Raw genomic sequence first — 25,054 nt, forward strand, 5'->3', positions numbered from 1 at the left:
GTCCACTGACCCCAGTTATTGCTGAGCACTCACAGCTATGCTGACAATCAGACCCCTGGTATCTCATGCTGGACACCCAGATAATGAGGCACACAATTAGTGATAACTCATGCTGTTTGGTTTAAGTGACTTGCCCAACATCACATAGAAACACTGTGGCAGAGGCAGGAATAGAATCCAGTTTTCTAGGGCAGCATTCAACTGCCTTAACCATGAGAACTATCTCTTTTTCTTCCTATTGTCCTCAACACCATTCACTTACACACCTTCCAACTTCTGCAACAAATGAGGCAGGGTCCTGTAGACAACACCCTCCTTCACTACACAGCCCTGATTCATTCCCAGGGCAGGTCCAGCCTATGCACTGAATGAGGCCAGTTCCTGTGGAAAATAGCATGTGACCAAGTAATTAAGGACTGTAACATAATGCATATGCACAAGTGGGCTCAATTAGAGTCGCATGGGCAGCCTTAATTTTGGCATTTCCTAACTTTTGAGTGGCTAGCTTTGTGACCTCAATGTTCGTTTAATATATTTTTAACTCAAATTAAAAAAAAAATTGCCGTGCAGTATTGACGTTCTCCATGCAGATCATCAAGGTTCAGATCTTTAGATTCACAGCACAGGCCTCTGCCATCAGAACTAACTATGTAACTGGTAGCAATAGAAGGCTGTTATCCACATGGACCTGCCAATACAGGGGAATGAGATGCAGACTTTGCCAGTGGATTTCTCAGCTGTTTGCTGACATTCGAGGAATGAGGAGACTTGGGACTCCTGGGTTCAGTTCCAGGTTCTGTAGGGAAGCTACAGACTGTCCCCTAACTCCTGCCCTCTGCTCCTGCCCTTCCCCACTCACTTCTTCCTCCCTCCATCTTCTGTCCTTCTGACTCCTGTTCCTCTCCCCTCTGCATTCAAGTCAAGTCACTCCGTTCCCTCCTTCTCCTCCCAGCACTCTCTTCAGGAAAATCTCCCACTGACTTCAGTGCTTATAAACCCATTTAAGCTATGAAAGATCATATATACATATAAGATCATTCTCATTAAATAGCATGAGTCCTGACTTCATGACAGTAGCTGAAACTATTTTAAAACCTCTAAATCAAAACTTAACATGTTACTGTCTCTAGGTGTAAAAATGAAGATATCAGGATATACAAGATGTTTGTATCTGCAGTAATATGTGGATGACTGTCAAACACTAATCCTTTCTCTAAATAAGTCTCTCTTGCTTTAGGGCTGAAATATTACAATAAAATTAATCAAAATAGTTTCTGCCCTTTTGATAATGGGGGGGGGGGGAGACGATAAACATAGTTTGACTCGGTCATTTAAAAGTTTCAATACAGATTGTTTAAAACTAGATATTGGTCTTCCCCAGTTTCAAATCCCATCTTAAACCAATTCAGTAATGTGTGGCACATGAAAGCTTAAATTAACGGACCATATTCCAAGAAAAACACCCAATCCTATAAGCGGCTATATGTAATAGAAACAACAAGAGGCAGAATGAAATAGCAGGCTGTTGCTGTTAACATAAAAATGTGTTAAATTTATGTTGTAAATTGACTGGCTTAAGATCTAGCCAAGTTGATGAAGTAGGACTTGATTTCTCGGTGAGTAATATAATCTGGGGCTCACTCCAGCATGTCTGAATATAACTTCTTGTCCCTGGCCATGGGATTTAAGCAACTCCAGCCACCATTGTGATATACCGATATAAATGTCCATACCCACTCAGAACAAATTCCAGCGGATCTTTTCTCTACTCCCATTAAAGTAACATATTATGTATAGACAGAACTCCAGTTTCAGAACAAAGAGCCACAGGAACAAGCAAAGACACTGTGTCAAACCTTGCATCTCTGTCATTGCTAGCAACTCCGATGGATTTCATTGGAAAATGAGAGCAGAATGTGTCTAACATGTACAAATCAGTCCCGTGTACAGAATGGCGGGACCTGAAATTCATTTGGTGATATTCACGCTGAAACAAATAGTTTAAATAGAATTAACGTACAACTGTACAAGGACAGAACCCTACAGATGCTCTCTGCTGCATGCCGTTCCAAAAGCAGCAATGCATTGCTATTGATTCCTAGTGCCTGAGGATCAGCTGTGCTAGTGCCTAAAATAAGGGCAAAAGCAAACTAAATAGCATTTCTGCTATGCTGTCATTGACCTTCTTACATCAGAGATGGATTTGAATAATTACCCTGAAAGCCAGCAAAATGCACACAGTGTGGGGCTTCCTGAGTAGGGCTGGATTTCAGTGGTGTCCAGCTGTAAGTCTCAAGACTAAGAATCTCCTTTAAGAAAAGAACAGATAGTTAAAGAACACACTTCAAAAGGAAGTGTTGTAACAGCTTAACGACCATTACACATGAACACTGCTTGCAGAGATTATGGTAGGCCATCATGCATCCTTTCCAGTCAACAACCACTAAACTGCATGCAAAATACCTCAACTCTTGAGTTGAGAGCATAAAAATTAGTACAACCAGTTAAAACTACAGGCCAAACTCTGGCCTCTTGCGAGCTCCCCCCACACACACATGCAGCTGATGCCAGAATATCACTCTTTATGTACTTCGAATTTATAACCCTCTACAGAGCCCTGTTCCAGACCTGAATTCATGACCATCATAGGGGAACAAGAAGCCCTGAAGATCAGATCCACAAATAACTATAAAATCCTTAGACTTATAGTTTGACTATAAGCTCTCTGAGGCAGGGGCAATCTCTTTGGTATATATCTGTACCATACCCTACATAATGGGGGGCTAGGGCCTCTAAGCACTGCTGTGACACAAATAAATTCACAAACAAACACTTTGTTTGACATTAGTTATGGCTGCTTTTAATCAAACTAAACCATGGAAAACTTGAAAATACGAAGTTAAGGATTGAAAGATTGCAAAATCAAGCACACTCAAGAAATGCCCCGGTTAATATTTCCTATGTAACCTTAATTCAGCCTCCTTGTGGATACGCATTATGCTACAGTCTTTAATTACTTAGAGGTGGAAAGCTTGGATTTAAGTGACTTGCACAGCATCCCATAGAAATTCTGTATCCCTACCTCTGCCACAGTCCAATTCTCTAGGGGGCATTCAGCTAGCTGTATGCACCTGTGGAAATATAGCATGGGATCATGAATTATGATACAGTCTGTAACTACAAGTGCACAGGAAGCCTTAATTCTGGTATGTTGTAAATGTTGTGTTTGACTTTGCAGTCTTAGTAGTGTGTGGAAAGAGATGACTAAAGGAGTATGAAAGAGGTCTATAAAATCAAGACAGGTGTGGAGAAAGTAAATTAAGGAAGTGTTATTTACTCCTTCTCATAACACAAGAACTAGGAGTCACCAAATTAAATTAATAGGCAGCAGGTTTAAAACAAAAGGAAGTATTTTTTGCACACAACACACAGTCAACCTGTGGAACTCTTTGCCAGAGGATGTTGTGAAGGCAAGACTAACAGGGTTCAAAAAAGAATTAGATAAGTTCATGGAGGATAGGTCCATCAATGGGTATTAGGCAGGATGGAAAGGGATGGTGTCCCTAGCCTGTTTGCCAGAAGCTGTGAATGGGCGACATGGGATGGATCATTTGGTATGGCCACTGTCAGAAGACAGGATATGGGGCTAGATGGATCTTTGGTATGACCCAGTCTCGCTGTTCTGATGTGTAATATCCTAGGCTTTCAAAAAACAAACTGAAAGAACTCTGTTTATTCAGTCATATGGCATCATATAGACACTGACATGGATCATCAGTAAGGGTTGCAATCTTTAGATCTACTTGAACTAATGGAGTAACTGAGAGCAGTAGTAGGCCGTCCTCCTCAGTGGACCAGCACTAGAGGGAGATGATTCATTCTGAGAGTGGGTTTCACAGATATTTTCTCTCAGCAGAGGAATGGTGAGACTCAAACCGTGGCCTCCATTCCCAGCTCTCCAGGGCAGTGTGCTCTAGGGGGCAAAACTCTTCTGCTCATTCCCTCCACCCCAAAGTGTGACCTTCCTGCCCTGTTCTCTCCAATGTGTCCCTGTCCTACCTCTTCTCCACCCTGGCTCCTCACCTAACCCATCTCCTCACCTACAATCCCAGTCTCCACCCAACAGGCTTCTCATCCCAGTCTCCTGGCTCAGTTTCCAACCCCACCCCCAGCGCCTTGTCCCAGTCTCTGCACAGCCCGTCCCAGTTCCCCCAGGCTTCTCATCAGATCTCCCCTCCCACCCATCCAACTGGGTCTCAGTACCAGTTTCCTTCCCTGCCAGTCAGTCTTCCACCCAGTCTCCCCACACTTCCCCTTCCAAGCTCTTTGTCCACCCAGTACCACCCCCATCCCAACTCCCAGTCTTTCCCTCCCTACCTTCCCACCAGCCCTCAGTCCAGTGTCTTCCCCCACCAGCTATTTGTCCTAATCTATTTCCTATTCCCCCTGCAATCCAGCTTCCTCCCCTCTCCATTTGAATCAAGCAGCTGCTTCCTCCATGTCACCTGGGCCGAGCAAGGGGGCATTTAGTGCTTAGGAGAGACGCTCCCTGCTCTCAGTTCAGGTCTCAGACCCCAGCACAACCTGAAGCAGCACAGAGCTGCAATTACAGGGAAAGTCCTACTCAGCCTCAGGCTGGAGCATGCCCAGTGCAGGCAAACTTTAAAGTCTGTAATGAGGATGTGTGAACTGCAACTTGGGGCATGTCTACACTGGCAGAGTTACAGCGCTGGCAGTTACAGAGCCACTCAGAGCGCTGAAGGGAAACCGCTGTTGTGTCCGAAGAAGTGAGCTGCAGCTCACGAAAGCTCATGCTAAAATAAATTTGTTAGTCTTTAAGGTGCCACAAGTACTCCTGTTCTTTTCGCTGTTGTGTGTTCACACTGTCAGCTACCTGTGCAATAACATATTCACACTTGCAGCAGTATTCGGAGTGGTGCATTCTGGGCAGCTATCCCACAGAGCATCTCTTCCTCTTCTGCTGCTAAGAGTTGTGGGAAGGTGGAGGGGGTCACAGGGCATCCTAGGTCCTGTCCCAATAACCTGTGATGCATTGCTTTGCATCCCAGCAATCCCTGTGCTTCCATCCACATTTGGTGCCATCTTTCAACAGTTTGTGTACTGCACACCCTGCCTCTTCAGGCTGCAGGAATGGATCCTGAACTGTTGACCAATATGCTGTTCGTCCTGACCAACATGTCATGAGTGGCAGTGGAGTTATTCCTTAAACTACAAAGGCAAGAGGAGTGTGACATTGATCTCGCCATGGGTAGTAACTATGACACAAGCTTGCCTGTGTCATTCACGGAGGTGCTGACCACAGTGGAACACCACTGTTGGACTTGAGGAAACAAGCACTGAGTGGTGGGATCACAATGTCATGCACGTCTGGGGTGATGAGCAGTGGCTGCAGAACTTTCGGATGAGGGAAAACTGCAGCACAAGGACACAAGAATGAGAACTGCCCTGCTGTTGGAGAAGCATGTGGTGATTGCACTGTGGAAGCTGGCTACTCCAGACTGCTACTGATTGGTTGCTAACCAGTTGGAAGTGAGAAAGTCAACCATTGGACTCATGTTGACAGAAGTGTGCAGGGCCATTAATCGCATCCTGCTCCAGAAGACTTTGCACAAATGGGCTTCCCTAACTGCGGAGAGGCGATGGATGGCATGCATATTCCAATTCTGGCACCACACCACCTAGGCACTGAGTACATTAATCAGAAAGGGTATTTCTCAATGGTTGTCCAGGCACTTGTGGATCACAATGGACATTTCACAGACATTAACGCAGGCTGGTCCAAAAAGGTGCATGATGCGCACACATTTTGGAACAATGGCCTGTTCAGGAAGCTGCAAGCAGGGACTTTCTTCTTGGTCCAGAAGATCATCGTAGGGGAAGTCAAAATGCCCATTGTGATCCTGGGAGACCCCACCTACCCCTTAATGCTGTGGCTTATGAAGCGATTCACGAGGCAACTTGACCGCAGCAAGGAGCGGTTTAACAGGCTGAGCAAGTGCAGGATGACCGAGTGTGCTTTTGGCCATTTAAAAGCCTGCTGGCGCTGCCTCTATGGGAAGCTGGATCTGGCCAATGACAATATTTCTATGCTTATAGCTGCATGCCGTACACTCCATAATATTTATGAAGGGAAGGGTGAAAGCTTCACTCAGGGTTGGATCACAGAGTGCTCCAGTGCCTGGAGGCTAAGTTCGAACAGCCAGAGACCAGGGCTATTAGAGGGGTGCAGTGCAGGGCCATAAGGATCAGGGATGCCTTGAGGCAGCAATTTTGAAGCTGAAAGCCACTGATATTTGTTGATCTGCTCGGGAGTGCAGTGCTTGTAATGCTAGGAGGTGATTGATGCACATGATGCAATATGTGGGTTAACATAATTGTATGTTGCTTTGCAGTTCTTTTTGCTTTTAATTAATAGAATAAAGACTGCTTTCAAACCAACACAATTCTTTTATTAAAAAAACTGGAGGAGAGAGTCAAACGAAAAAAACCCAACAACCCAGCAGCAGTGAGGGGGATGGGGGAACAGAAGGTCCCAGGAGGAGGAGGGGTCCTGGGACAGCTAAAGATTTGTGTATGTCCAGGGATCATATCCAACCTTCTCCTTTGGAGTACGTTGCAGTAGGTACTGTACGAGTGCAGTGGGTAGCAGGAGTCTGCAGGGCTGGACTGTGAGGGGGGAGGAGTGGAATGCCGCGGGTATAGACTGGAGCCAGGAGGTTGATAAGAGTGTGGTGGCAGTGTCTGGGGGGGGGGGGGGAAAGGGGGCTCATGGGAAAGAGTTTTGTGACCAGGGCTGCAGGGGAGGGTGGGCACAGAGCTGCTCAGTTTGAAGAGCTAGTATTGCCTGGAGCATGTCTGGTTGGCACTCCATAACCTTTAAGAGCCGCTCCGTGGCTTCATTCTGGCACACCGCAGTCTCCTTTCGGTCCCTCTTCTCACTGTCCCACCATCCTTCAGTTCTGTTTCTCAGTGGTGTCGTGCATCATATCACACACAGTCCTCCTTAGTTCTTCTTGGCCGCTTTCTAATTCTGCACAGCCATTCAGTCGCCGATAACAAAGAGGGAGGCTGGGCTCACAAGATCATCTCTGAAGTTTAAACGTAACATTTTACAGAAACAGTATTGTTTGTTAGCAACACAAACAGACTAGATGATCATAATGGTCCCTTCTGATCTTAAGTTCTATGAAACACTGATTCGGTGATTTAAAACACTGCCGATACTCTCTCACCTGTCACTAACTGGCTGACCCCAGGCAAGCACACGTGAGCCACAAAATCCCCAAAATGGTGAGTAGCCGCAGGGGCAGGGGAAATCACTGTTCCTGGACCCTGCTGTACACTGGGCACGTGGCTCCTGGGGAAAGCCAGCACTGTAGGGGGGGGCCTGGTAATCATTCCAGTCCCCACACTTTCCACAGGATGTGACCATTATGGAAGCTATCTTGCTGCTGAGGGTGAGCAGGGAATCAAGGGAGGGTTTTCTTCAAGACTGCGGCTTCTGCCCTGGCCCCTATGCGGCTCACCTCTGCAGCAATGGTGTCTCTTTTTCACCCCCCACCCCATGGCGGCACAGTGGCATGGGAAAGCTACCATTAAAGGGGCAAGAAACAAAGCAGCTCTGTTGAAGAACCTGTGGCAGCAGATTACCCAGTATCTCCACGAAACACTCATGAAGATCTGAGGGAGATTTCTATGAAGTGAGGGAGTCAATCAACGGCCTGGTCCACCACTCAGACTAGGCATGGGGTGGGAGATAAGCCTGCTTTCTGCAACCCTCCTGCCCCCAGCAACTCACTTTAGCAATTCCCAGAATCAGATCTACTTACCAGGGGCCTCCTCTCCTGTTTGTGCTTCACCAACATCTGACTGCTGTGACTGGCGAGGCTCCTCTGGGGTAGAGAAGAGCTCCTGGCTGCATGCATCTCTGGCCTCCGAGTCATTCTCTGCCTCTGGGTCCCCCCCTCCACATTCTCATCCAAGATTTCCTCCTCCTGGCTCGGTCCACTCTCGACTGACACGTGAGTCACCGAAGTATCCACAGTGGCCTTCACAGTGCAGGTAAGGTCACTGCCGAGAATCACATCTAGCTCTCTGTAGAACAAGCAGCTCGTGGGTGCAGCACCAGAGTGGCAGTTTTGCCTCCTACTCCTTCACTTTGACCCTGCACTGCAATGTGTCCTGGTCTTGGCCCCTTTCTGTCATTCATTGTGAAATGTGTCTGTCAGTATCATAATTCCTATGGCTGGAGTGCAGCTGGGACTGGACAGCCTCCTCTCCCCAAATGCTGATGAGGTCCAGCAGTTTGGCACTGCTCCAAGCTGGGGAGCACCTGGTGCGTGGAGCAGGCATGGTCACCTGGAAAGATGCACTGAGTCCACTGCACGCAACACTAAGCAAACAGGAAGGGGACTTTCAAAATTCCAAAGGAATTTGTGGGGTGGAGCTGATGGTTGGTTACCTGAGGGCAGGGCAGTAGAGTTCAAACTGATGACCAGAGAGGTGGGAACAGGCATTGTACTGTAATTGACCACAGTGTCTACACTGGCACCACTGTACACCTCTCATCAGGGTGGTTTTTTAAAGCACTACAACTGCGCAGTTTCTGTGCGCTAAGTGGCTTGGCAGTGTGCACCTCAGGAGTTACAGTGCAGAAAGCTGCTTTACTGCGCAGAAACTTGCCAGTGTAGACAGGGCCTGAATTTACTGACAGAGTTGTGCATACTGTAATATTTACTCAGAACATGTTAGTCTACAGGACATTAGTTTAAAATGTGCTTTAAAAATATTTCATTAGTGTGTTGCTGAAGAGTCTAAAATCACATCTCAAATATCCTTGCATTGGTTCCCCCCCCCCTCCTCCCCGATGCACAATCTGAGTATTCATCTTTAACCTTAAATGCTTGGATCTTCAAACATACAGTTTAAATAAATCCTTCAAAAGACCACCCTTATCTAAAATGCCCATTTTAATTAATTACTAAGTACAAAAAACTTGCTTCCAAAGTCTTCCTGTCCATCCCTTTCTCCCTTCACCCCCTGTTGAAGAGACCCTGTAAAGGGAACACACCCCTTTCCTTCCAGATAGAGAAACTCATTTGTCCAGCTTTCTTTATTTCTGACTATTTGATTAAATAGTTTTAAGAGAACCCTCCAGCAAAATCAGTACCGTAGTAAGATACAAAATCCTTTGTTATGCCTAAAATATTTGGAAACATTCTTTAAACTTTGGTGAAATTTCATAAACATGTCTATTGTTATGGCTTTAGTTATAAGCTGGGGACGCACCAGATGGAAGTAACAGAGGAGGAGAAGGACCTAGGAGTCCTGGTTGATCGCAGGATGACTATGAGTCGGCAATGTGATGTGGCTGTTAAAAAAGCTAATGCGGTCTTGGGATGCATTAGGCGAGGTATTTCTAGTAGGGATAAGGAGGTGCTAGTCCCGTTATACAAGGCGTTGGTAAGACCTCATTTGGAGTATTGTGTGCAGTTTTGGTCTCCCATGTTTAAGAAGGATGAATTCAAACTGGAACGGGTACAAAGAAGGGCCACTAGAATGATCCGAGGAATGGAAAGCCTGTCGTATGAAAGGAGACTTGAGGAGCTCGGTTTGTTTTCTTTAACCAAAAGAAGGATAAGAGGAGATATGATTGCACTCTTTAAATATATCAGAGGGATAAATACCATGGAAGGAGAAGAATTATTTCAGCTCAGTGCTAATGTGGACACGAGGACAAACGGATATAAATTGTCAGTCAGGAAATTTAGGCTTGAAATTAGACGAAGGTTTCTAACCATCAGAGGAGTGCAATTCTGGAACAGCCTACCAAAGGAAACAGTGGGGGCGAAGGACCTCCATGACTTTAAGATTAAGCTAGATAAGTTTATGGAGGGGATGGTATGATAGGATAACTGGCTTAGTCAATAGGTCAATAAAGTGCCACACTGGTAATTAGTACAATGGGTCAATGATAGGATATTGTTAGCCTTTTTCCAGAGGGTCTGGCTGGAGAGTCTTGCCCGCATGCTCGGGGTTCAGCTGACCGCCATATTTGGGGTCGGGAAGGAATTTTCCTCCAGGGTAGATTGGCAGTGGCCCTGGAGGTTTTTCGCCTTCCTCCGAAGCATGGGGCAGGGGTCGCTTGCTTAAGGAGTGGGTGGATCGGCTTATGTGGCCTGCATCTTGCAGGAGGTCAGACTAGATGATCATAATGGTCCCTTCTGATCTTGAATTCTATGATTCTATGAATCACACAAAATAAATTGGTGTTCCCTTTTTCTAAAAGCAATGAATTGTTATGAACACACTAAACCTCTGACTAATTTAAAATGTCTTTGTTTCAGTGAGTTAAATATGTAATCTGGAATGATTACTTTATGAAGGCTTAAGAGTACATTTAAAATATAAAATCAGCTTAGAAATACTGATTAAGAAAATGTAAAACACAGAAGAGCTGCATCATGCATTCCATATTTAATGTTGTATTCAGCAGGACAGATGACTTGCCCTTACTACAAAGTTTTTGCAAACATACCCTGAAGTTTGTCAGATTCATCAAAAAACCTGTGACTGACTTTTTTTCTTTTTTAATTCCTAAGTTTACTGATTTGAATTAGGTACCTTCTGCATGGGGCCAGATGCCCAAGGAGTTGGAGGATGTGATTGCAGAGCCATTATCTTTGAAAACTCATGGCAATCAGGGGAGGTCCCAGATGACTGGAAAAAGGCTAATGTAGTCCTTTTTTTAAAAAAAAAAAAAAAAAAAAGGAGGATGATTCAGGGACCTACAGGCCAGTCAGCCTCACCTCGGTCCCTGGGAAAAATCATGGAGCAGATCCTCAAGGAATCAATTCTGAAGCACTTAGAGGAGAGGAAAGTGATCAGGAACAGTCAGCATGGATTCACCAAGGGCAAGTCATGCCTGACTAACCTAACTGCCTTCTATGATGAGATAACTGGCTCTGTGGATGAGGGGAAAGCAGTGGATGTGTTGTTCCTTGACTTTAGCAAAGCTTTTGATACGGTCTCCCACAGTCTTCTTGCTGGCAAGTTAAAGTAGTAAGGACTATAAGGCAGATAGAAAGCTGGCTAGATTGTTGGGCTCAATGGATAGTGATCAATGGCTCCATGTCTAGTTGACAGCTGGTATCAAGCAGAGTGCCCCCAGGGTTGGTCCTGGGGCAGGCTTTGTTCAGTATCTTTGTTAATGATCTGGAGCAGTGGTCCCCAACATGGTGCCTGTGGGTGCCATGGTGCCCGCCAGGGCATCTATGTGCACCCAAGTACTGGCCAGCGGACCAGCAGCTGCCAAAATGCCACCAAAAAGAGGCATCGCCGCCAAAATGCTGCTGATTTTCGGTGGCATTTCAGCAGCGACGCCTCTTGATATTGCCGCTTCTCGGTGGCATTTTGGCAGATGCTTGTCCGCCGGCCACAGTCCTTGGTGGCTCTTCATCCAGTGTCTGCCACCCAGAAAAGGTTGAGGACCACTGATCTGGAGGAGGGTGTGGACTGCACCATCAGCAAGTTTGCAGATGACACTAAACTGGGAGGAGTGGTAAATATGCTGGAGGGTAGGGATAGGATACAGAGGGACCTAGACAAATTTAGAAGATTAGGCCAAAAGAGATCTGATGAGGTTCAACAGGGACAAGTGCAGAGTCTGCACTTAAGACACAAGAATCCCATTCACTGCTACAGACTAGGGACTGAGTAGTCTAGGCAGCAGTTCTGCAGAAAAGGACCTAGGGGTTACAGTGGACAAGAAGCTGGATATGAGTTGACAGTGTGCCCTTGTTGCCAAGAAGGCTAATGGCATTTTGGGCTGTATAAGTAGGGTCATTGTCAGCAGATTGAGGGACATTGGTGAGGCCTCATTTGGAGTACTGTGTCCAGTTTTGGGCCCCACACTACAAGAAGGATGTGGATAAATTGGAGAGAGTCCAGCGGAGGGCAACAAAAATGACTAGGGGGCTGGAGCACATGACTTATGAGGAGAGGCTGAGGGAACTGGGGTTATTTAGTCTGCAGAAGAGAAGAGTGAGGGGGGATTTGATAGCTGCTTCAACTACCTGAATGGGGGTTTCAAAGAGGATGGATCTAGACTGTTCTCAGTGGTGGCAGATGACAGAACAAGGAGCAATGGTCTCAAGTTGCAGTGGGGGAGGTCTAGGTTGGATATCAGGAAACACTATTTCACTAGGAGGGTGGTGAAGCACTGGAATGGGTTCCCTAGGGAGGTGGTGGAATCTCCTTCCTTATTGGTTTTTAAGGTCAGGCTTGAGGAAGCCCTGGCTGGGATGATTTAGTTGGGCTGGTCCAGATACCTCCTGGGGTCCCTTCCACCCGATAGTCCATGTTGCGAGGAGCTTGTGAGCAAAGGGAGAGGCAGGGCAAAGCCGTGCTGGGGGGGTGAGGCGGGTGATGGCTGTCCCCGGCCGCGGGGCGGGGGGGTCTGTCTCCCCAGGTGAGAGCAAGCCGGCGCGGCACAGGGGTGAGCAAACCGCACGTGGGGAGCGGGCGAACACCCGGCCCGGGAAGTTCACAGGGCGGCTGGCACCGGGCGGAGCGGGCCGGGCAGTGTCACAGGTGCCCCTCACCCGGCCCAGGGCGCCCCGGTCTGTCTCCCGCCCCGCGTCCATCACACACGGGCAGCGGGAGCGGCACAGACTGAGCGTCCCCGCGCACCGCCGCCAGCCGGGGCTCGCCTGTCCCCGCGCGGGGCACTGCGGGCTCTGGGAGCGCGTCCTGCCCCCCCGCCCCCCGCAGCGCTGAGCCCCGCGCGCCCGGCTCCGGGTCTGTCCCGGGGTCACGCGCGGCCCCGACAGCCCGCCCGAGCGGCAGCCTCCGCGGCTACCTGGCCGGCAGAGGCGGCGCGCGGCAGCAGGGGCGGGGCCTGGCCGGGGAGAGGGGCGGGGCCCTGACGGGGGAGAGGGCGCGCGCGGCAGCGGGGGGCGGAGCCATGGCCGGGGAGAGGCGGTGCGGGGGGCGGGGCCCGCCCGGGGAGAGGGGCGGAGCCATGGCCGGGGGGGAGAGAGGGCGCGCGGCAGCAGAGGGCCCGCGAGGGAGGGAAGAGGGAGCGCGGGGCGGGCAGGGCAGCTTGGGCCTGCTGGCGGCTCCGCTCAGGCGCCGGAGGGACGCCCGGCTCTCAGGCCGTGGGCCGTTGTGAATCGTGACTATCGCGATACTGGCTCGGCGAGGTTTTGCGTCTCACCGGCTCCCGGTTCCGCCGCCGTCCTCTTTGCCCTTATTCGAAATGGCCGCTGCCGCCCTCCGAGGCTACAGGCTGCCCTCACTCAAGATGGCTGCCAGTCCCAGGCGGCTCTGCGCGTGGCAGTGAGGCTGCCCCTAGTAAAAATGGTCCCCATCTCCCGCCGCTCCTCCAGGCTGGCCTCAGGGAGGATGGCTGCCGCCAGCGCTCCGTGAGGAGCCGGCTGGCCCGCTAGAACGGCCTTCCCCGGGCTGACCGAGCCCCAGGCCCTTCTCCCAGGCACCTGAACCGCCCGAGCTTTATGGCCAGGCAGTTGCTCTGGCGCCCTAGGGGGGGCCTCATGCAAGGAACCATAGAGTAAAAGGGGCGTGGGCAGAGTAACCCCAGAGCAGTCCCTATAGCCGGAAAGAGCCATAGAGCTGAAGGGGGCTGGGCGCGCACCCTCTCGTGGCTGGAGTGCGTCACTGCAGCTCAGCAGGTCCCCGCAGCAAGCCTTGTTCGCCCTGAAGGGGGGCTGGAGCCTCTTCCCTTTGTAACCGCGGGGGTAGCTCTGGGTGGGCAGGCCGGACCCCTGGCTGCACACCCCAGGCAGCACCACCCAGCTCCAGGGCTTGGCTATCTGGGGATGCTGCTTCGCTCTCTTCAGATGAACAGCGAGGAGTCCGGTGGCACCTCAAAGACAAACAGATTTATTTGGGCATAAGCTTTCGTGGGTAAAAAACCCACTGGTACAGCTGCATGGAGTGCAAAGTACAGCTGCAGGCATTGTTATACCCACACATGCAGAGACGGGAGTCGTATCCGTATAATAATGCCTGCATCTGTACACGTGGCTTTTTTACCCACGAAAGCTTATGCCCAAATAAATCCGTGAGTCTTCAAGGTGCCACCAGACTCCTCATTGTTTTTGTGGATACAGACTAACCCGGCTACCCCCTGATACTTCTCATCAGATGGATGCTAGTGAACCGGTTTTGTGAGCTCTGGTCTCCGGGTGCACTAGGGGCATGGGGGTGAGCCTGCGTCCATGCAGACAGGGACAGTGTGACTGGCAATGGCGGGAGAGAGCAGTGCAGGTCTGGGAGCTGGATTCACAGCGTGAAAACCCAGTGTGTGTAAACAGGTGACTTCCTGTCACCATGCAACGGGGACAGGCTGCTTCCCTGGGGCTGCTAGTGCTGGTAGCCCTACAGCCGAGCTGCCCTAGGAGATCCACTCCTGACCTGTCTGGTAAATGCAGCTGCGCCTGCCGCCGGGATTGCTCAAGGCTGCAGGGGGGCTGTGGTAACAGTCGCTGCTCAGCGGCCTCAGGAGACATCGGTTGTTCAATGCATTGCCTGGCAAGGCCAGTAACAGTCTGTAGTTAATGGGTGAACTCCCTTCCCTCCTTCTACTAGTTCCTCCCCAAAAGCCTGGACTGGCCTGGCTCTCCCAGCCGTTCACATCTGCACAAAGTGGCTGTGAAAGCCCCAGAGCAGAGGGAAGCCGTTCACATTCACTCTGTACGGCGGGGGGTTGGGGGCAGAGCTGCGGGGAATCCGGCTGGGTTCTTTCTTTGCCTCCGGGTTTCTGAGCCTTTAGGTGGCACACGGGGCCCAATTTCAATCTCTTCTCCTCCTCTTTTCATAAGAGCTAGAAACGATTTTTACAAACCCAAGGTGTGTTGTTCTGCAGTCACATGACCCCAGGGGCTGGTGCTCTTCGAAAAACGCCGACTGTTGGTGTGAGCCTCGAGAGCCAGCAGCACCGGAGTGCTTACGCTGAGCACTTGTCTCCAAGGACAGCAGCAGGGACCAGCGTGAGCCACGGGCTCTCTGCGTGGCCATGTCCGCGGATCCCACCTGGGTGGGAGGCAGTCCCAGGGAGTGGGGAGACAGGAGGTACAGAAAGTGAGTCTTGGCCAAGGCCCCTCCATGGAACGGCAGCGTTAGCACAGACAGAAGAGGCTGTTTCTGGGTTGCCTTGGCCTCTGCGCTGGTCCCCCCGCTGCCCTCCCCTGCCCCTCCACAGAACTGAGCCGGGGGATGCAAGTAAAGAGCCTAGTGCAGCCCCAGCTGGTGCCCCTGTTTCCTGAAGGGGGCTCAGCCTAGAGCCATGAGTCTGAGCCTGCCTCTGCCGCCTCCCCCGGCCCTCCCTGGCGTTTAATCTGGCGGGAGCGTGGGCTGCCTGCAAACTCCTGAGTGCTGGGGCTTGTCCCACTCCCCCTGGGGCCCCTTGGCCAGCAGCCCTGGGAGTGAATGACAGGCCCAGGGATGGGACAAAGGCGTTCTCCCCAGCCCTGCTGCCCCCTCAACCTTGAGTCCTAACTGCACTGCTGCTTCCCCTCCCCCTCCTCCCCCAGGCCGCCTGGCTGCTTGCCCCGCCTGTGAGTCAGCTGGGAGCAGCCCTGGAGGTGGCACTGCCTGGGAGAGCTGCACACCTTGGTGCAGGCGAGAGGAGGCAGGGATCCCAGGGCTCCGGAGTGGGGAGAACGAGGGACAGACCTGAGCCCCAGCGGCCCCACCTCCAGCAGGGAGCGAGAAGGCCAGAGCAGGTATTGCCCCACGCTGAGAGGAGAGGGAGCACCGTCCTGCTGGTGGGGGGGTGGGGGGGAGAGGAGGGCATGAGCAATAAGAAGGGGCTGCCCTTGTGGTGGGGGTAGGTTCCCAGGAAGAGGGGAGGACTGGGGCTGGTGCGTGGATTTGGGGCAGGCGAGCGCCACCTTCACTCAGTGTGGGCAGGTGACAGCAGGGCACTGGCTGAGTGCCAGAGCTGTGCTGTGCCAGCCGGGTAGGGAGCTCCAGGCACGGGTGGGTGGGGACCTGTGGGCAGTGCCTGGCATCAGCCCCAGCCCAAACAAGGGGTGACAGGAGCAGTAATGGCTTCCTGGGGGGCTCTGAGCAGCAGACTGCACATGTATCCAGCCTGTCCTTGGCACCATGCCTGGCCCCTGGCATCTTCTCCAGGGAGTGTGGCAGCCTGGGGCTACTCACAGGAGCCAGATGCTGGGGAGCTTCACACCCTCCACCCGCATGTGGCCCCAGTCCAGATCCCTGCCAGCCAGCGTGGACCATGTCCCAGTACAGCCAGCTCCGATGGTGAGACCCCCCAGCTCCAGCATGTCTGTCAGCAGGATGCTGCCAAGCCGGAGACTGTGCTGGCAGCCCCTTGGCGGCTGGGGCTTGAGGGGACTCCGCTGGGGCTTGGATTCAGGGCTCTTATCCTGGTGCCTCTGCACAGCAGGGGTGACGCATCCCAGCTGGGTCTGGGGCGTTCAGGAGGGGCCCGTTGGGTTGTGACTAACCCCCCAGTGCACTGTGTGCTCCTGAGCCGTGGTGCCAGAACAGGGACTCCTGTGTGCGCTGCCACGCTCTGGCGCACGTCCTTCGGGCCGTGCTGGGAAGTGCGTGGAGGGCACAGCTGAGATCCCTGATCTCCATGAAAGTGGTCGGGGGCTCAGAGAGCGTTTTGCTGCTGCCTGGGCTGCAGAGGACTGAGAAATGCCACCTTGGCTAACGACCCTCGGAGCATTCCCGACACCAGGACCTAGCTCCCCTGCTGCGCAGCGCCTCTGCCGAGCCCTCAAGCAGGGGCACTGGGCAGGGGTGGTAGCTCGTGTGGTCCCCTTTCCCTGGCGTCGGTGGGTTGGGCACTGCCCCAGTGAGCACACTGCAGCTAGGCAGGCCTGGCGTGGCGTCCCTGCAGCCAGCTGCGCTCACTACCCTTTGGCCTGTGGGGAAGGGCCGAGCCGCTGGTGGTGTCGAGGATGCCCCAGCGTGAAGCAGCGCTTGGTACTCGTAGGCAGCAAAGACCATGGCAGCGTGGCTCTGGGCCGGATCGCTGCATGGAGCCCACTGCTGCTCCCAGGATGGAGCCTGGGGGGGTCTCCAGCCAGAGCAGCTGGGATTTAACAAGGCGGGAGAGAGTCCTCAGCGAGGGCCCAGCCAGCCTCTGCAGCGCCCCCCCCCCACTGCTCTGCCATGCGCCCCACTCCTGGGATGGGCTGCACCCCACCCCTGCTCCTGCCCCTTGCCCTGAGCATCCAGCCCTGGGTCTGCTTGGTTGTGTCCTCTTGGGACAGCCTCTTGGAGACGTCAGCCTGCAGCCGGGCGTTTCAGGGCTCTGGGCTAGGCAGCAGCCTGCAGAACTGGGGCTTGAGCAGCCGGAGGGCACCCGGGACTGGCCGAGGCAGAGGCTGCTCGGGGCTGTGGCTACCTGGCACAAGATCCCTTGTCTGCCCTTGGCCGCTGGGTGTCTGCTGGCTGAATGAGCCCTGGCTGGGGGTGCAGAGCAGCAGCAGGGACAGGGTGAGGAGTAGGGAGCCCCCAGCCCTCTCAGTCGCTCTCTGCTCAGCCCTGAGCCTCCCAGCCTGACCTGCCAAGTACCTGTTGGGCTAATGCACATGGCAGCAGCCTGTGTCCTCAGCCCCTGCTCCTGGAGCAGCCTGCTGGCAGGGGCTGTGCTGGAGGCCAGTGGGTCTGTCTCACTTGGGCAGGGGATGGGGTCAGGACTCCTGGGTTCTAGTCTCTGCTCTGGCTGGGGTCTAGAGGTTCGAGAGGGAAGGAATGGGAGTCCAGCTCTGCCCCAAGTCCCTCTGGGACCAGTGGTGAATCACTTGAAGCCTCCGTGCCTCACTTTCCTTCCTGCACACAGGGGTAGCCCTGCAGAGGGGGCTGTGAGGGGCCAGGCGGGAATGCCTGCAGGGCTGGGGAGATGCTCTGAGCACAGGTCCTGCAGGTGGGTAAGGGTTAGCTCTGTGCAGCAAGCCAGCAGCTGGGATTTCCCTGACTGCTTCCTCCAGCTGTGCAGCAGGGTCCCTGCTCCCATGGCAAACACCGGCCAGCGCTGATGGGCTGGGGAGGGCCTCCCACCCTGAGACCAGCACTGTGCCCTATGGCTCAGGCTGTGTGCTTCCACCGGCAACCTGCCCTCCCCTCCCCTGCCTCGTGGCCAGAGCAATCCTCCTGGTGCAGGACAGGGGCGATTTCCCCCTGCCCTGGGGCATGGCGCTGCATGGGAGCTGTGCCTCTGGGGATCCTCCTCCCTACGGCTCCAGCTGCTCGCCAGCCCCCCAGGCTCCCTCGCCACCCTACCCCCTCCTGCTCTTCATTAACAAAGGGGTGGGCGGCAGGGGCTTGGCCCAGCACAGCCCCACAGCTTCCCTGCCGCTGTCCCTGAGCCCAGGCGCCTGCAGCACCCACGTCCATGGGGCAGCCTGGCAGCTGGGTGGCACGTGGCTATATCCAGCTGGCTCCCAGTGCCCTGCAGAGCTGGGGAAGGAGGAGCAGGCGTTGGGGCCTGAGGGGATCCCAGCTCCCTTCACTTGCCCGGAATGAACTGCCAAGGCAGAGATGCCAGGCCCTCCCAGGCAGCCCTGCCCCGGTGCTCAGGGCGGCTGGGAACGGCAGCCGCTGGCTGGGAAGTGGGCCGCTGGGGCCGCTGACAGGGCCGCTGTGAGTGTCCCCCTTTGGGCGGGGGGGGGCGGGGTTGGTGAGCATGCGGGATGGCTGCCAGAGCGCGCCCCCCCCACCCCCGTGACATGCAGGGAGCTATGGCTGTTGTGGGAGAGCTGAGGGGAATGGCAGGGGCCTTGGCGTGTCCGAAGGCCAGGGCATTTGTGCACGTGGGCCTGTGCCCTGTGAGCGCACTGAGCCCAAGGCAGCACTGGCAGGGGCCCTGCAGACAGGACCCTGCGGAGGTGGGGGGGGGGTCAGTCATCCCCAGGAAGATCCAGCCTGGGCCCAGGCAGGGGTGCTCCAGACGGATCAACTGCCCAGGACAAACCTGGTGAGGGCTTCCGGCCCAGCCCGGCCTTCCTCTCACTCCCCGTGAGATCCTCCCTACCGCGGCTGACGCATAAAGCTCTCCGCTCCCCCCGGGCATGGGGAGAGCACGGCTCCATGCTGTGCAGCTGGCTTGGGCGTGCCTGGGCGGGGGGGACAGCCTGCTGAGCTGGTTAGGCCGCACGGGTACGTTCCTGTTTGCCTCTTGGCCTGGCGCCTGTCCTCTGCGTCTGTGCCATGCACCTGGGGCAACTGGCTGGCTGAGCCCCGCAGCGATGCCCAGCCACTGGGGCCACGCAGGCCCCCAAACGCCAGGCTGCCCGGTCCCACCCTCCCATGTGCTCTCTTCCCATGCAGGAGTCCTGACCCCCCAGTGCAGTGCAGGGGACACAGACCTGCTGCATGGCGAAGAGCCCCGGCTGCTGCCCTGGCTGCTGCCACGGCTGCGCCACCTGCCTGCTCGGCCTGTACAGCTGCCGCTGGGCCAAGAACAAGAGGAAAGGCCTGAGTACCACCAAGGTGAGGTTGGGCCCTTGGCCTGCCCCTCCCGCCATGCTGCACGGGGAGAGCCTCGGCCTCCTGCTCATGGGGCGGGGGGGGGGGGGTGGAGTTCCCGGCATAACCCTGGCCCCTGCAGTGCGGCGGGGGGGGGGGGGGTGCTGGGCAGGCCCTCGTGGCCCAGGCTGTGGACGCTGGGCAGCAAGCGCACCTGTCCTCACGCCCGCGGGCAGCTCTCAGTGGGGCGCAGGGCAGCAGGTGCATGGCCCCAAGGGGGGCGATCAGACATTCCCCTCGGCTCGAGGCACCGAGCCCTGCCAGGGCTGGGAGCATCGCCAGACGCTGGGCCGGGGGCGCACGGCCCGTCCCATGCGCTGGGGGCAGGGGTCAAGGCTCCTCCAGCATGGCTGCCTTTCCTGGGAGCAGGGGTGATGTCAGACTTGCTCCCAGCCCTGCTGGGCTCCTGCACCCACCCTGCACTGCAGACAGCCCACAGCCTCCTGCGTGTGCCAGGGTCCCCAAGGCCCTGCAGTGCTGGGGAGGGGGAGATCCCAGGGGCTCTGCAGTGCTGGGGGGCAGGGGGATCCCAGGGGCTCTGCAGTGCAGGGGGGCTGGGGCTGTTGGGGGATCCCAGGGGCTCTGCAGTGCTGGGGGGCAGGGGGATCCCAGGGGCTCTGCAGTGCAGGGGGGCTGGGGCTGTTGGGGGATCCCAGGGGCTCTGCAGTGCTGGGGGGCAGGGGGATCCCAGAGGCTCTGCAGTGCAGGGGGGGCTGGGGCTGTTGGGGGATCCCAGGGGCTCTGCAGTGCTGTGGGGGGAGATCCCAGGGGCTTTGCAGTGCTGAGGGGGAGATCCCAGGGGCTCTGCAGTGCAGAGGGGCTGGGGCTGTTGGGGGATCCCAGGGGCTCTGCAGGCTCGGGGGGGGCCTGGGAGCCTCTGAGGCCTCTAGCTCCCATGGGTGGGGCTGAGTAGCAGCTTGTCCCATCTTGTTAGGAATTTGAGAGCAAACCCTGACTAGAAACGTGCCCTGCTTGGCAGCAGCAGCTCCCTGGGCGTGGGGCACGTGGGGCTGGCCTGAGCCCAGAGGACACCGTCTCTGGGTCGGTCCCTGCTTACGCTAGGGCACCCGGGCTGCCAGCACGCCCACATGTACCTAGTAACAGCACCGGCGGCTCTGTGCTTCCACCCAGGGTGTAACGTACCTGGCAGCCGCACAGGCAGGGCTTCATTTGTGCTGGGCCGGTTCTGAGCGGCGAGCCCTGGGGAGCATCAGTTATGAATGTAAAAAACTTACTTGAGCCCCGGCCCCTCTTCCATTGCACAGGGCACTGAGGCCGTGGGGAGGGGAATGACTGGCCCACAGTCACACAGCGGGTCGGGGAGGGGCTGAGAATAGAACCCAGGAGTCCTGGCCCTTGCTGTAAGGACTATTCCAACCCTAAGTTGTTTGAACCCCCACTGGTTCTTATGCGACTCCTGTGTCTGTGCCTGCCCCATTCGGGGCCGTGGCTCCATCCTGTCCTGCTCCGGCCTGTCCCCGAGGTGGGTAAAGCATGGCATCCCCCGGGTGGTGATCACCACCCTCTTTCCGGGCTTGGGGGAGGTCCTGGTGCCTCTTCCCGCTGTGCGTGGGAGCAGGGGAGGACAGAGCACAGAGCCAGGGAAGCAGCTGTGATGGCCTCTGGCACGCGACGGCTGACACCCTGGCAGACAGGCTTGGGGCCAGGCTGCCCGGGGCTTTCTTGCGGACGCTCTGCATGCCCGGGTGGCTGATAGCTGTGCTGGAGGGGCCAGGGCATGGCTGGTAGGAGCCCTGCAGTCTCTTACGTGGCCTCTTTGGTTTTCAGTGCGACTGTAGCTGGTTCTTCTTCCTCTTCTGCGTCTGCCTCTTCGCACTCGTATGGCTCTACCATGCCCTCATCATCCTCAATGACTTCCACAACTTCAATGAGTGAGTACCCCTCCCTGCCCCACACCGTCTGTCTCCTCTCCCCCACCCAGCGCCTGGCGCCTCCCTTCCCCACCCCCCCACCGTCTGCCTCCCCACCCAGCGCATGGCACCTCCTTTCCCCACCCCCTCACCGTCTGCCTCCCCACCCAGCGCCTCCCCCACCACGTGCCTCTCCCCCAGCGCCTGGCGCCTCCCTTCCCCCACCCCCACCCCCCACCCCAGCACATGGCACCTCCCCACCCAGCGCCGAGCACCTCCTTTCCCCACCCCTCACCGTCTGCCTCCCCACCCAGCGCCTGGCGCCTCCACCCAGCGCCTGGCACCTCCTTCCCCACCCCCAGTGTCCAGCACCTCCCCACCCAGCGCCTGGCACCTCCTTTCCCCACCCCCAGTGTCCAGCACCTCCCCACCCAGCGCCTGGCACCTCCCATCCCCAGTCTGTGCCTGCCCCTCGTGCCCCCAGCCTCATCTGACTGTCCCCTCTGCTTGGCAGGTTCCTCTTCAGACAGACGCAGTGGTGGGTAGACTGGTCCCTGCCCCTGCTCGGAGTCACGGTGCTGCTGGTCACATATTCGGCCCTGCTGCTGGTAGGTCCTGCTCTCTGGGGCCCTCGCTGCATCCTGCCTGCTGGAGACACTGCTCCAGATCTGCTGTGCTGAGCTTGCTCAGGTCCTCTGCGCTTTGGAAGCTTCTGAACGATGCCGATTGGCCCAGGGGCTGGGGCCCTGGCAGTCTGAGCGGGGCCCTGCTCTCTGAGATCAGTGTGTCCCAGGAGGGCTGCTGGGCGGGGGCTCAGGAGCTGTCCTTGCAGGAAGCCGGAGAGGTTATCCTAGAATCATAGGAGTGGAAGGGACCTCAAGAGGTCTCTAGCCCAGTCCCCTGCACTCATGGCAGGACCAAGGATTATCTAGACCATCCCTGACAGGTGTTTGTCTAACCTGCTCTTAAAAATCTCCAATGACGGAGATTCCACAACCTCCCTAGGCAATTTATTCCGGTGCTTAACCACCCTGACAGTTAGCAAGTATTTCCTAATGTCCAACCTAGACCTCCCTTGCTGCAATTTAAGCCCATTGCTTCTTGTGCTATCCTCAGAGGTTAAGAAGAACAAGTTTTCTCCCTCCTCCTTGTAACAATCTTTCATGTACTTGAAAACTGTCATCATGTCCCCTCTCAGTCTTCTCTTCTCCAGACTAAACAAGCTCAGTTATTTCAATCTTCCCTCATGGGTCATATTTTCTAGGCCTTTAATCATTTGTGTTACTCTTCTCTGGACTTTCTCCAATTTGTCCACATTGTTCCTGAAATGTAGCGCCCAGAACTAGACACAATACTCCAGTTGAGGCCTAATCAGCGCGGAGTAGAGCAGAAGAATTACTTCTTGTCTTGCTTACAACACTCCTAATACAGCCCAGAATGATGTTTGCTTTTTTGCAACAGTGTTACACTGACTCATACTTAGCTTGTGGTCCTCTATGACCCCCAGACCCCTTTCCGCAGTGCTCCTTCCTAGGCAGTCATTGCCCATTTTGTATGTGTGCGACTGACTGTTCCTTCTCATTTGTCCTTACTGAATTTCATCCTATTTACATCAGACCATTTCTCCAGTTTGTTCCAGATCACTTTGAATTTTAATCCTAATCTTCCAAAGCACTTGCAACCCCTCCCAGCTTGGTATCGTCCACAAACTTTATAAGTGTCCTCTCTATGCCATTATCTAAATCATTAATGAAGCTATTTAACAGAACCGAACCCAGAACTGATGCTTGCAGGACCCCACTCATTATGCCCTTCCAGCATGACTGTGAACCACTAATAACTACTGTCTGGGAATGATTTTCCAACCAGTTATGCACCCGCCTTATAGTAGCTCCATCTAGGTTGTATTTCCCTAGTTTGTTTATGAGATGGTCATGCGAGATAGTATCAAAAGCCTTACTAAAGTCAAGCTATACCACATCTACTGCTTCCCCCACATCTACAAGGCTTGTTACACTGTCAAAGAAAGCTGTCAGGTTGGTTTGACACAACTTGTTCTTGACACATCCATGCTGACTGTTACTTATCACCTTATCTTCTAAGTGTTTGCAAATTGATTCATATTTATTTGCTCCATTATCTTTCCGGGTACAGAGGTTAAACTGACAGGTCTGTAATTCCCCGGGTTGTCCTTTGCCCTTTTCCAGTCATCTGGAATCTCTCCCTCTTTGAATTTTTAAAGATCATTGCTAATGGCTCCAATATCTCCTCAGTCAACTCCTTGAGTATTCTAGAGTGCATTTCATCAGGCGCTGGTGACTTGAAGACATCTAACTTGTAATTTTTAACTTGTTTTCCTATTCTAGCCGCTGATCCTAACTCATTCACTACGTTAGTTGTCCAATCGCCACCAACCTGCTTGGTGAAAACCAAAACAAAGTCGTCATTAGGCATCTCTGCCATTTCCACGTTTTCTGTTATTTCCTTCCCCGCCTCCTGATTGAGTAACCGGCCTGCCCTGCCCTTGCTCTTCCTCTTCCTTCTAATGTGTCTGTAGAATGTTTTCTTGTTACCCTTTATGTCTCCAGGTAGTTTGACTTGCTTCCCTGGGATCTTACCTACCAACTCCCTGCGTTTGCTAAAGTCGCCTTCTTGAAATCCACTGTCTTTATTGCGTTCTCCCTCCTACCGTTCCGTAGAATCATGAACTCCACCATTTCATGATCACTTTCACCCAAGCTGCCTTCCACCTTCACATTCTCAACCAGTTCCTCCCTATTTGTCAAAATTAAATCTAGAACAGCCTCCCCACCCCCAGTAGCTTTCTCCACCTTCTGAAATAAAAAAATTGTCTCCAATACATTCCAAGAACTTGTTGGATAATCTGTGCCCTGCTGTGTTCTTTTCCCAACACATGTCTGGGTAGTTGAAGTCCCCCATCACCACCAAGTCCTGAGCTTTGGGTGATTTTGTTAGTTGCTTAAAAAAAGCCTCATCCACCTCTTCTTCCTGGTTTGGTGGTCTGTAGTCGACCTCTACCATGACATCACCCTTGTTTTTTTATCCCTACTGAGAGACTTTCAACAAGTCTGTCTCCTATTTCCATCACAACCTCAGGCCAAGTGTGTAAATTTTTAATATAAGGCAACACCTCCTCCCTTTTTTTCTGTGCCTGTCCTTCCTGAGCAAGTTGTACCGTCTATACCAATATTCTAGTATTATCCTACCAAGTCTCTGTGATGCCAGCTATGCCATAGTAAATAAACACAACTAGCATTTCGAGTTCTTCCTGCTTATTTCCCCATACTTCTCGCATTAGTACACAGACATGTCAGATACCGATTTGATTTCCCTCCCGCTCCAGTTCTGTCTTCTCTCTCCTTTATCCCTGCTCTAACAGCTCATGTCCCCCCCCACCCCCTCAAATTCCGACCCTCCTCCAGGTCTCCATGCATTCCAGCATCTCCCTTGTTCCTCTTGCAGGTTCTCGCTCTGTGCCTGCAGCTCTGTGGCCAGCCCTTGAAGTTGCATTGTCTGCACAAGGTAAGGGCCAGCTGGCTTCTGCCCCTGACACTCAGTGCATCCTGCACCGTCCATCCCCTCCCCCAGCCTAGCATCCAAGCCCTGCTCCA

At 54.0% G+C, this 25,054-nt stretch overlaps 2 protein-coding genes across 3 annotated transcripts in view; one reads left to right on the plus strand and one right to left on the minus strand.

Annotated features, from left to right (window-relative positions):
- The window catches only part of HTR2C (5-hydroxytryptamine receptor 2C), a 653,091-nt gene extending 639,610 nt beyond the window's left edge, over positions 1–13,481 (minus strand). Inside the window, exon 1 of the mRNA XM_039488617.1 lies at positions 13,238–13,481. The gene's annotated coding sequence lies outside the window, so the exon portion shown is untranslated. The remainder of the gene's footprint in view (positions 1–13,237) is intronic.
- The window catches only part of GDPD2 (glycerophosphodiester phosphodiesterase domain containing 2), a 38,565-nt gene that overhangs the window by 3,014 nt on the left and 10,497 nt on the right, over positions 1–25,054 (plus strand). The window contains exons 1-5 of one of the 2 annotated variants that reach the window (XM_039488609.1): positions 15,642–15,767; positions 19,354–19,515; positions 21,340–21,443; positions 21,937–22,030; positions 24,906–24,965. In XM_039488609.1, the coding sequence (XP_039344543.1) occupies positions 19,399–19,515; positions 21,340–21,443; positions 21,937–22,030; positions 24,906–24,965 (375 nt within the window). In that variant the 5' untranslated portion in view covers positions 15,642–15,767; positions 19,354–19,398. Of the gene's footprint in view, positions 1–15,641; positions 15,768–19,353; positions 19,516–21,339; positions 21,444–21,936; positions 22,031–24,905; positions 24,966–25,054 lie in introns of those variants that run through there. The other variant, XM_039488608.1, reaches the window with a different exon arrangement.

Source organism: Mauremys reevesii, linkage group 9, assembly GCF_016161935.1.
Source record: "Mauremys reevesii isolate NIE-2019 linkage group 9, ASM1616193v1, whole genome shotgun sequence".
In the NCBI taxonomy this organism is placed as follows: domain Eukaryota; kingdom Metazoa; phylum Chordata; order Testudines; family Geoemydidae; genus Mauremys; species Mauremys reevesii.